At 45.7% G+C, this 12,641-nt stretch overlaps 1 protein-coding gene across 1 annotated transcript in view; it reads left to right on the plus strand.

The window, feature by feature from the left end:
• The first annotated feature begins 575 nt into the window (after positions 1-575).
• GRK3 (G protein-coupled receptor kinase 3) overlaps positions 576-12,641 on the plus strand; it is a 240,394-nt gene continuing 228,328 nt past the window's right edge. Inside the window, exon 1 of the mRNA XM_066603907.1 lies at positions 576-1,432. Coding sequence (XP_066460004.1) covers positions 1,320-1,432 — 113 coding nt within the window. The 5' untranslated portion in view covers positions 576-1,319. The remainder of the gene's footprint in view (positions 1,433-12,641) is intronic.

Consider the following 12,641-nt stretch of genomic DNA (forward strand, 5'->3'; position numbering starts at 1 on the left):
GCCATTCCCCTTCCATGAGCCTGGTGGGGGGCAGCCATTCCCCTTCCATGAGCCTGGTGGGGGGCAGCCATTCCCCTTCCATGAGCCTGGTGGGGGGCAGCCATTCCCCTTCCATGAGCCCGGTGGGGGGCAGCCATTCCCCTTCCATGAGCCCGGTGGGGGGCAGCCATTCCCCTTCCATGAGCCTGGTGGGGTGCAGCCATGCTCCTTCCATGAGCCTGGTGATGTGCAGCCATGCTCCTTCCATGAGCCCGGAGGGGGGCAGCCATTCCCCTTCCATGAGCCTGGTGAGGGGCAGCCATTCCCCTTCCATAAGCCTGGTGGGGTGCAGCCTTCCCCCTTCCATGAACCTGGTGGGGGGCAGCCATTCCCCTTCCATGAGCCTGGTGGGGTGCAGTCTTCTCTCTTCCATGAGCCCAGAGGGGGGCAGCCATGCTCCTTCCATGAGCCCGGTGGGGGGCAGCCGTCCTCCCTCTCCATCAGGCTGTGTGTAGGCTGTGGCTCCGGCTCCCCACAGGAGAGGCTCCGGCTCCGGGCTTTCGTGCAGTCCCTCTATCACAGGAGAGGAAGTAACAGACATCACGGCTTCTCTCAGCCTTGCACACAACAAGAAGAGGCTGTCAGCCCCGGAGGAGAGCAGCGCGGTGGAGGCCGCCCTGTGCATGCAGCTATGGGGATGAAGTGAAGAGGCTTTGTTCTGTCACATCCCCCGCTCCGTGCCCACGTTCAGCAATGGAGGCTGCTAGAAGAGGAAGCCGCACGTTGTGGTGACTGCCATTGCTGCAGACACTTCCATGCCCCTGTGTCATGGTGGCTCTTTCCCCCAGCAGTCAGTGGATGCCGTGCACAGAGCCCTGGGAATAGAAGACCTTGCGCCGCCTCATCTGCAGCATGCTGGCCAGAGGGATTGCTAGGCATGTAGTGGGCACGGCCGCCTGAGCCCGCTGTGTGCCCGCAGCCTGCAGAGCATTGCAGCATACAGACTGGCACAACTGGGGCGTCCGCATCCTGCAGAGCACTCCATCCCCGGCTCTCAGTGGCTGTCCCCACCTGGCCATTGTCCCCTGTCTGTGCGGACCCTAAGGTGACCCTGGATTACTGCTAGCCCCCACACTGGCCTGGGCCTCCTCTACCCTGGAAGTGAAAGCTTAGATTTTAATTTAAAAAAAAGACATTTATAAAAGAGGAATTTTTTAAAAATTTTTTCTATTTAATTTATTTGAGTTGGATTTTCTGGATATTTAGGAGTTGTGCTGCTGTGTGCCCGCTATAAACTGCTGGGAAGATTGGCGGATCTGTAACTTCTTCTATATTCAAGCATGGCGGACCTAGAAGCCGTGCTGGCTGATGTCAGCTATCTGATGGCCATGGAGAAGAGCAAGTCCACTCCGGCCGCCCGGGCCAGTAAGAAGATTGTATTACCTGAGCCCAGGTAAGGCGGGGGGGGGGGGGGTCTGCCCTGGCTTCTGCCATCCTTATGATCACTGTGTCCTGTTCTACATCTGTCCAGGACGGTGCAGATCACAGGTGGTTTGGTGGGTGATTTTCGGGGGCTGTTTTGCATTGATGTCTGTAGAGGTTATTCTAAGGGGGCTCTCACACAGGCCGCAGCTGGATCTGTGGAAATCCGCGCCAAAACCCTGATGTCTGAATGTAGATGGAATTAAGGCATTTTCATTTCAGCATCAAAATTTGTACGAAGGTGTGCTAATTCTGGGGCTGAATCATCTGCGTGTGAGTTGTGCCCAAATTCCACGCATGTAGAGGCACTACATAAGGCCGAGCGTGATATCGGGCCGGGAAACTCCAGGCTGATTTTTGCGCTCGTGAACGTGCGATTTACCTGCGGATGCGAGGCGTCTTTCAGGCAAAAACTCCTTGCATCTGTAAATTCTGATCCTCTTGCGCGATAGAGGATCCGAAATATTTCCCATTTATTTCAATGGCAAATCGCATGGCATGCGATGCATTAAAGGTCCCATTTGGGTAGTGTTTTCCGAGGAACCCGAAGCGGTAGCACATGCCGCAACTTTTTTCCCTGCATCGCTTTTGTGTATGAGTCCATTCAAAAGAATGGGCTCATATTTATGCGTATCGCACGGTCGTGTGAAAGTGGCCTAAGGGGGTATTTACACGGATGATGCAAATTGCGCCAGAGACACAACTCGCAGCACACGGACACTCCATCTATGTGCTGGCCTATGTCGGGGACATTACCCGTCATGTTCTTGTACGAGAATAGGACATGGATCAGCCAAGTGAAAAACTGCTGGTGTCCACAAACCCATTCAAACGAATGGGATGTTTTCCCGTGCGCGTTCCATCCATATCGCATGTATAGACAACATGATGATAGTCTTCGCCGTCCGCAGGCCATTGCAGACCGGGATCTGGCAGCTCGTTACATCTTCATGTCCAGACTCCTTATTGAAAGCAAATATATGCAAAATATTTCTCTAGAATTGGAATAAATCTTCCGATGGAGAATGCTTTGCATTGCTGTAAATGGGGAATTTCCACCCACTTCTGGTAAATGCTGTATGGTGGCTGTTGGTCGAGCAGTCATGGGGTACGGGCCACGTAAATGCAGCCCATGGCAGATGCAGACCTTCATCTACAGCTGGTAGCACAGCATGTGAATAGGCAGCTGCAGAGGGGCTTCATTGATCCCTTCATTGTCTAATGAGACTATTGGGCAGGCCTTGAGAGATGGCCGGTGCTGTCGGTGCGCTGCCCCCTGCCTGCTTGTTGACGGCATCAGTGCCCCTCTATGGCTCATCTGAATAACAATGCAGTAAGCTCTGGAGCCGCTGCTGTTGTATAAGGAAGGCCTAGAGCTGTGGATGTCACTTCAGTGGGAGGACGGCTACTGGTAGCCGCTGCTGTGACCAGTAGAGCCGGGAGTCTTCCTCAGTCGCTGGGGTATTCTGACATCCGTGTTTGCAGCTACTTCCTAGGTTGTGTTCGCACTTGTATCGCGGTTTGCTTAGAAGGCAGTGCTGGAAACCTGCGGTGTAATCCGCCATGCATTTAGTCATAATTCTGCATGTGTCCCGTACCCCATATGTGGATCTTTTTAGCAAATTCCGCAGGATTTCCCCCCAAGAATGAACAAGCTGCGGATTTGGAAACCTGCCCGTATTTCTGTGCGGCTGTGTATGGATGGAGCTTTGGAAATGCCATCCACGTATATCGTTCTGTACATTGCTGTGGATTCGCGGTGTGGAATCTGAACTGCAAATCCGAGTCCTGATAATGGAGTCCGCAAGAAATACACGCAATAGCGTGACATTTTGTGCAGTGAATGTTGCGCTATTGCGTGAAATTTGGCACACTTTACTGTAGTTTTTGCGCTGCCGGGCACCGCTGACATCGGCGCAGGACGCATCCATGCTGTGATGTTAAAGTCTGTGCAGTCTAATTAGTCCCTGGTGTTTTTGGTTACCCCATGAAATTGCGTGGTGATCGGTGAGCATTTGCGCACTCCCAAAGACTCCTATTGTCCCTTTTGGTGCGCAAATGTGCAGAAAAATACGGCATGTTGTGCTTTTTTTACAGTGCAAAATGTGTGCGCAAAAGTGAGAGTGAACCCACTGAAAACAATACGCACACATGGATGCCCGTGTGAAGCCGCACATATGCAACATAATTGCATATGCCCTGCGTTTCGAACTCACCCATAGAGCAATGTCTCTTACACACATAATACGCGGTAAAATAGAACATGCTGCGTTCTTTTTTACACGTGTAACATATGCAATAAATATACACAAGTGCGAGTGGAACAATGAAAATCAATGTGCTTTCATTGACGCCATTTACTGCGTATTATGCGTGCCCATTGCGTGCCTAATACGCAATGTAAATACGTTCGTGTGAATCCGGCCTAAGACTGTCCTTGTTGCCCATAGCAACCAATCAGAGTGTAGCTTTCATGCTGAAACTGCTCTGGTAAAATGAAAGCGGTACTGTAATTGGTTGCTATGGGCAACAAGGGTAATCTTACTGGTGCGCAGTTTTGATAAATGGGGCCCAGAGTGTCTCTTCACATCCGCGTTGGTCACTTCCCTTGTTTCTCTGTCATAGGAACATAAGTGACGTTGATGGAGTGACTGACGGCAGTCACTCCTGGCGCCCGCACGGACTTATAATGGGGTCTCTTGGGTTCCATTGCGGTATGCATCATTTTACTGGATAATAATCTCTGGTAAATCTAATGTCACAGAAGCCTCGGAGACGTGAACACAAGGCTTGGATTATGGCGGTGGGATTACTGGTTGAAAATAGGTAATGCTAGGCGATAATCCCGTGTGGTGCATGGCGCCATGAGCGCAGGGATTGGGTAACAAAAAATTGGGCTTTCAAAAATATTCTATTACCAGCAGTCCTGGAATATACAGTAATGTACACAATAATGAGCCGAGCACCGCACTGGTATGGAAGCTGGCCCAAAGGAAATCTGTGTTACCCAGAGCAACCAATCACAGGGCAGCTTTCATGTTACCTCAGCAGTATAATATATGGAAACCAATCGCAGTGCGGCTTTCATTTTACCTCAGCAGTATAAGAAATGGCAACTAATCGCAGCACGCCTTTCATTTTACCTCAGCAGTATAAGAAATGGCAACCAATTGCAGCGCGGCTTTCATTTTACCTCAGCAGTATAAGAAATGGCAACCAATTGCAGCGCGGCTTTCATTTTACCTCAGCAGTATAAGAAATGGCAACCAATTGCAGCGCGGCTTTCATTTTACCTCAGCAGTATAAGAAATGGCAACCAATTGCAGCGCGGCTTTCATTTTACCTCAGCAGTATAATATATAGCAACTAATCGCAGCACGGCTTTCATGTTACCTCAGCAGTATAATATATGGCAACCAATCACAGCGCGGCTTTCATGTTACCTCAGCAGTTTAAGAAATGAAAGCACAGCTGTGATTGGTTGCTATTGGCAGGAAAAATTACAGGGGGAAGTCAGTGAGTGTTTTTTTTTTTTTTGTTTTTTTTTGCACTTGTGCAAAATTTCACCCAGACAGATTTTGTGTTATATAAGCTTTGGTTATCTCTAGGGCTTCTCTTAGCGTACGACATGTATCCTACTGTTAGTCTGTATGTAATGTCCATGACGATGTACGGACATGTATTCTACTGTTAGTCTGTATGTAATGGCCATGACTATGTACCACGGACGGTCATGTATCCTACTGTTAGTGTGTATGTAACGGACATGGCGATATACGGACACGTATCCTACTGTTAGTGTGTGTGTAATGGACACGTATCCTACTGTTAGTGTGTATGTAACGGACATGGCGATAAATGGACACGTATCCTACTGTTAGTCTGTATGTAACGGACACGTATCCTACTGTTGGTCTGTATGTAACGGACACGTATCCTACTGTTGGTCTGTATGTAACGGACATGGCGATGTACAGACATGTATCCTACTGTTAGACTGTATGTAACGGCCATGACTATGTACCATGGACGGTCATGTATCCTACTGTTAGTGTGTATGTAACGGCCATGGTGATATACAGACATGTATCCTACTGTTAGTGTGTATGTAACGGCCATGACTATGTACCACGGACGGTCATGTATCCTACTGTTAGTGTGTGTGCAACGGCCATGGCGATGTACAGACCTTTATCCTACTGTTAGTGTGCATGTAATGGACCTGTATCCTACTGTTAGTGTGCATGTAATGGACCTGTATCCTACTGTTAGTGTGTATGTAATGGACCTGTATCCTTCTGTTAGTGTGCATGTAATGGACCTGTATCCTTCTGTTAGTGTGCATGTAATGGACCTGTATCCTTCTGTTAGTGTGCATGTAATGGACCTGTATCCTTCTGTTAGTGTGCATGTAATGGACCTGTATCCTTCTGTTAGTGTGCATGTAATGGACCTGTATCCTTCTGTTAGTGTGCATGTAATGGACCTGTATCCTTCTGTTAGTGTGCATGTAATGGACCTGTATCCTTCTGTTAGTGTGCATGTAATGGACCTGTATCCTTCTGTTAGTGTGCATGTAATGGACCTGTATCCTTCTGTTAGTGTGCATGTAATGGACCTGTATCCTTCTGTTAGTGTGCATGTAATGGACACATATCCTACTGTTAGTGTGCATGTAATGGACACATATCCTACTGTTAGTGTGCATGTAATGGACACGTATCTTACTGTTAGTGTGTATGTAATGGACACGTATCTTACGTGTCCATTACATACACACTAACAGTAAGATACGTGTCCATTACATACACACTAACAGTATCTTACTGTTAGTGTGTATGTAACGGACATGGCGATGTACGGACATGTATTCTACTGTTAGTGTGTATGTAATGGACCTGTATTCTACTGTTAGTGTGTATGTAATGGACCTGTATTCTACTGTTAGTGTGTATGTAATGGACCTGTATGCTACTGTTAGTGTGTATGTAATGGACCTGTATCCTACTGTTAGTGTGTATGTAATGGACCTGTATCCTACTGTTAGTGTGTATGTAATGGACCTGTATCCTACTGTTAGTGTGTATGTAATGGACCTGTATCCTACTGTTAGTGTGTATGTAATGGACACGTATCCTACTGTTAGTGTGTATGTAATGGACCTGTATTCTACTGTTAGTGTGTATGTAATGGACCTGTATTCTACTGTTAGTGTGTATGTAATGGACCTGTATTCTACTGTTAGTGTGTATGTAATGGACCTGTATCCTACTGTTAGTGTGTATGTAATGGACCTGTATCCTACTGTTAGTGTGTATGTAATGGACACGTATCCTACTGTTAGTGTGTATGTAATGGACCTGTATTCTACTGTTAGTGTGTATGTAATGGACCTGTATTCTACTGTTAGTGTGTATGTAATGGACCTGTATTCTACTGTTAGTGTGTATGTAATGGACCTGTATTCTACTGTTAGTGTGTATGTAATGGACCTGTATCCTACTGTTAGTGTGTATGTAATGGACCTGTATCCTACTGTTAGTGTGTATGTAATGGACCTGTATCCTACTGTTAGTGTGTATGTAATGGACCTGTATTCTACTGTTAGTGTGTATGTAATGGACCTGTATTCTACTGTTAGTGTGTATGTAATGGACCTGTATTCTACTGTTAGTGTGTATGTAATGGACCTGTATCCTACTGTTAGTGTGTATGTAATGGACCTGTATCCTACTGTTAGTGTGTATGTAATGGACCTGTATCCTACTGTTAGTGTGTATGTAATGGACCTGTATCCTACTGTTAGTGTGTATGTAATGGACACGTATCCTACTGTTAGTGTGTATGTAATGGACACGTATCCTACTGTTAGTGTGTATGTAATGGACACGTATCCTACTGTTAGTGTGTATGTAATGGACATGATGATGTATGGACATTTATCCTACTGTTAGTCTGTGTGTAATGGACATGGCGATGTATGGCAGATGGACACATATCCTACTGTTAGTGTTTATGTAACGGACATGGTGATATACGGACATGTATCTTACTGTTAGTGTGTATGTAACGGACACGTATCCTACTGTTAGTGTGTATGTAACGGACATGGCGATGTACGGACACGTATGCTACTGTTAGTGTGTATGTAACGGACACGTATGCTACTATTAGTGTGTATGTAACGGACATGGCGATGTACGGACACGTATGCTACTATTAGTGTGTATGTAACGGACATGGCGATGTACGGACACGTATGCTACTGTTAGTGTGTATGTAACGGACACGTATGCTACTATTAGTGTGTATGTAACGGACATGGCGATGTACGGACATGTATCCTACTGTTAGTGTGTATGTAACGGACACGTATGCTACTGTTAGTGTGTATGTAACGGACATGGCGATGTACGGACATGTATCCTACTGTTAGTGTGTATGTAATGGACACATATCCTAGTGTTAGTTTGTATGTAACGGGCATGGCGATATACGGACATGTATCCTACTGTTAGTGTGTATGTAACGGACATGGCGATGTACGGACATGTATCCTACTGTTAGTGTGTATGTAATGGACACACATCCTACTGTTAGTTTGTATGTAACGGGCATGGCGATATACGGACATGTATCCTACTGTTAGTGTGTATGTAATGGACACGTATCCTACTGTTAGTTCGTATGTAACGGACATGGCGATATACGGACATGTATCCTACTGTTAGTGTGTATGTAACGGACATGATGGGTTTTGCTTTCCTGTTACTTCACATCAGATAAATAATTCTCCATTGTTACAGGAACTGTCTGGTTGTAACAGGAACTCGGACGTTCCCCTGCATGTAATGTTGCAGCATCCAGAGAGCACTAGCACAGGACTCCTATGGTGAAGTACCGCCGTCACCAGACACCGGTTAGGGGACATTGATGGATTAGGGGCCGGAGTGGTGCTGGCTGTGACTTATATAGAAAAGGAGACTTTTCCTTACCAGAGGTTTCTTCTTTCTGTAGGATATTTGGAGGAGCGGGGACGTCGGGGGATTCCTTCAGCCCTGCAGGGATGTGAGGGTGTCGCATCCAGTGGCTTCCACATGTTCTTAGCGGGGCCAGCAGCGGCAGCAGCGACAGCCCCACTGAAAACATTGGGAGAACACGCAATCTCCTGCTGCGGCTGTGACTGCCGCGGCAGAAATGAAGGAAACCTCTGCCGTGATGCGGGGCGGTTTCCATGGGAAAACGCCTCGCATCCAGGGGTTTTCAGAACTGTGAGGGCGATATCGGGCTGTGAATGATGGCTGATATCGCCCTCGCCAGTGTGCAGGAGCCCTAAGGCCCGATGTCCACAGGTGGATTTTAATTATAAAATCCGCAGCTCTAGCTGCCCATAGGGATGCATTCGCATCCGTAGGGCAACTTAATGTATCCGGATGTGATTTTAATTTCTTTTTTTTTTACCCTGGAGTGTGGGTTGCACGCACAAAATAAATCGCGTCATGCTCTATTTTCCTGTAGATCCCGCAGGGATGGCTTCCATTGAAGTCAATGGAAGCTGTCCCTGCTGCGGCATGCCCACAGCTGTCACTCTGGAGGTGCTGTTGCTCTATGGGAAAGCAGGGGATTCAAAAACAAAAAAGTGAGCACTGCGCACGTGCCGGCCGGCGCTCCCGAACACATCCGCTGTGCTGAAGAAAGATCCGGCTGGCTCAGAGGAGACCCGTGCTGGACCCAGAGAGGTCGCGGGATTCAGCAGTGGCATCCGTGCGTGCAAGTGGGCATGAGGCCTAAGGCTATTTTCACAGGTGAGTGCAGTTTTGGGCAGTGTATGTGCATTTTACGTCACATTCGAGTGACCTCCAAGAGGAAGGTGGCCCAATTGATCTTATGTAAAACTGCCATTGAAGTCAATGGGCACATTTGAAAAAACAAAAATGGGGGTTGAGTAGAATGTGAGTACAGCAATTTTATTTTTTACACACATTTATTGCCTTTAATGGGCAATTTTGGTGCCTTAAAATGCTCCAAAACGGGACATACTGCGATATTTATTTATTTAAAAAAATAAATTTAAAAATTAAAAAAAATTATTTATTTTTCTTAACACCGTCCATCAGTCCTTGCAAATAACCGCATTCACTTTAATGGGTCCAAGTTCTGTTGCACACCCGGCGTGTCCATGTGTTACCTTGATGGTTATGATGTATAAACAGACGAAGCCTCCCTATAATCACCGCGTCGTCATCTGCTTAGTCAGACGGCCTCTTCTAGGAATCCTGCATGGTGTAATTACCATGTTGTTGTAATGTGGACTGAAGGACATAACTGGGTAATACACGGTTCAGGCTAAAGAGCTGCGGAAATAGGTGATCTCACAATTAGCTTTTACGGCACATCCATCGGCCTTGTGTCCTTCATAACTATACTTAACGCAGCGCAAAAGAGGAGAGGATGGAAGATTCTGCTGCGCGTTTTCATTGCCGTCCTGCTCGCCTTTAGGGTCGCCGAGGGTCGTGAACGGCTCGGTTCCAGCGTTGCTCTGGATACACAGCTTACTGACACGTTCACACTTTATATCCATGGTCATTTTGCTGCGTCCCCATTGGTCTGATATTAACTCCGCCCACATGGCCAGGGCTAATATCAATTTCACCCTTCTGGTGAAAATCTGAATTGTGTGCCATTAAAATGGAAATTAACTAAACATTGGGTTTTGTTTTTATAGTGTAGTAAAAATGACTAACTTTATTGTGCAGCTCAGTAGTTGTTACGATGATGCCAAATTCAGATACTTTTTAAAAATGTTTTACTGCTTACAAAAAAACAAAAAAAAATCTATCATTGTGATCGGTTCGTTTTAACGCCTGAATTGGCTTGTGTAAAAGGCACTAAAACAAGAGTAAGTCCCCACCTTCATAGCTCAGGTTGTGTTCAACATTTGTATATTACATGCCCATGGTAACAAAAGAAAGCTCCCAAAGATTTAGGTTCAAGCTAGTGGTTCCTGAGTTAGACCCCCTGTTTTGGGGGTCTAACTCAGACGCAAGCGCGTCTAAAAACGCCAGAAGACAGCGAATTTAGACGGATCCATGGCGACGGGGACGCTAGCAACGGAGCAGGTAAGTGTATAACTTCTGTATGGCTCATATTTAATGCATGATGTACATTACAAAGTGCATTAATATGGCCATACAGAAGTGTATACCCCAACTTGCTTTCACGAGACAACCCCTTTAAGGCACTGCACAGCAATCCATCAAATATGTCATTGTTTACAAATATTAGAAAAGTTACTACTTTTCAAGCTTCATTATAAAAAAAAAAAAAAAGTCAGCTTAATTTTTTTTTCCGAAGAGTCAGTCAAATTTATTAATGGCTAAAAAAATGACATTTTAGTCATTATTGTGTGCGTATTTGCAGACTTCCCCCTCCTCCCCCAAAACAGGGGGGTCTAACTCGGGAACCATTAGTTGTAGGAAGCCAAAACCTTGGGACATTTCTTTTGATACCATGGGCATGTAATACACAAATTTTGAAAGAAATCTGAGCTCTGAAGGTGGGGAGCGTTAGACCACTTGACATGGAATGACTCAGAAGTAGGTTGATGGATGAACAACTGACGAATGAACATTTCGCTGACCCAGCCATCACGTTTCAGTCCATATTGGCCATAACCGTTATGCATGTGAGATGATATCCGGTGGAGGACAAACCCTCTTTAAACGTCCTTTCAAAGAACGAACGCCCATGGATTGTTCATAGAGACGAAAGGCATAAAAAATTCAAACATGGCCGGTTTCTTCTTTCCTGATGAGTGTGTGTCTGTGTTCATCTCAGACGGTCTTTATAGTTCTATTCCACCTGACAAACAATTGTTTTGGTTGATATGGTCAGTTTTCACCGACTTAGGTCTGATCTGTACGCCGTAGTGTCCCTCTTTGATCAGCTGCAGTTGCTGATGCTTTGTTTCTAGTCGCTTCTGTCATTGTCGCAGGTGTTCTCTCTATGGGATATCCTCAAATCCGCGCCGCTGGTACTGCAGCAGATCTGTGCCTTATCACAGTGCATATCAGTCGGTGAAGCCGAACCCTGTGGCAACGGCTCGTTCACATCAGCCGCCCTTCAGAATGGATCTGATGTTTATAGAAATGAAAATGGCAAAATGGATTTAAAATTGCACCAAACAGAAACTATAGTTTCTGGTAGACGGATCCATCAAAACATGGACCATTTCTATCAGTTTGTTCCCGTTTGCTTCCGTTCACATCCATTTTTAACAGATCCGTTTTGTGTTCTTTGGTCTTTTTAACCGTCTGCGCATGCGCGTTTAAAGGACATTAATAATTGAACTGATCTAAACCTTTCTGTTCAGTTCTGTCACCCATTGACCAGAATGTAGAAAAAAAATGGAAGTCCCCTTTCTGTTTAATTTTGTTTTTATTCCCCCAGAAACCCTAACGTAGCTGTCCATTCAGTTCTGTCCCCCATTGACTGTAATATGAAAAACACAAGGGATCAGTTTGATTTCCATTTTTAAACAGAAATAAGGGCGCCTTCATACTTGCGATCGCGATATCACTGCATTTTTTTTTTAACGTATGTCAATAGGACTTTCTAATGTTAAAAACGTATTGCACAAAACTTGCAAGTTTGCGCTTTGCTATTTTTGTGCGATGCGATTTTAACATTAGAAAGTCCTATTGACGTGCGTTAAAAACAAAAAAAAAACGCAGTGATATCGCGATCGCAAGTATGAAGGCCCCCTCATACCAGTACATAAAGGGAACGGAATTGATGTGAGCAGAAGGCCAATGCCAGATGAGTACTGTAACACGTCTGTAATACGTAAATGTTACAACCGTATGTCGCCGGTATATTGTCAGTATTTGACTCCATATTTGCAGTTATTTGCGGTTCTTATTTTCTCCCGGGGCAAATACTGATCTACTTTTATCCACTACAAAATAATACCAATATGGAGGCAAAAACCGTAAAAAATAGGTCAGTGAAAAAAATAGCCACGTGAATAATGTACAGACTTACATTGGCTACTTATTACAGTCCGCAAAATACGGAGTTAAAATACGCTTATCTGAAAGTGGCCTAAGGGCTCTTTTACACATGAGCGCTCCGACCCCCGAAAGCGACTTTAGCATACCCCATCATTGATGAAGTGCGCT

The sequence above is a fragment of the Eleutherodactylus coqui genome, chromosome 5 (assembly GCF_035609145.1).
Source record: "Eleutherodactylus coqui strain aEleCoq1 chromosome 5, aEleCoq1.hap1, whole genome shotgun sequence".
In the NCBI taxonomy this organism is placed as follows: domain Eukaryota; kingdom Metazoa; phylum Chordata; class Amphibia; order Anura; family Eleutherodactylidae; genus Eleutherodactylus; species Eleutherodactylus coqui.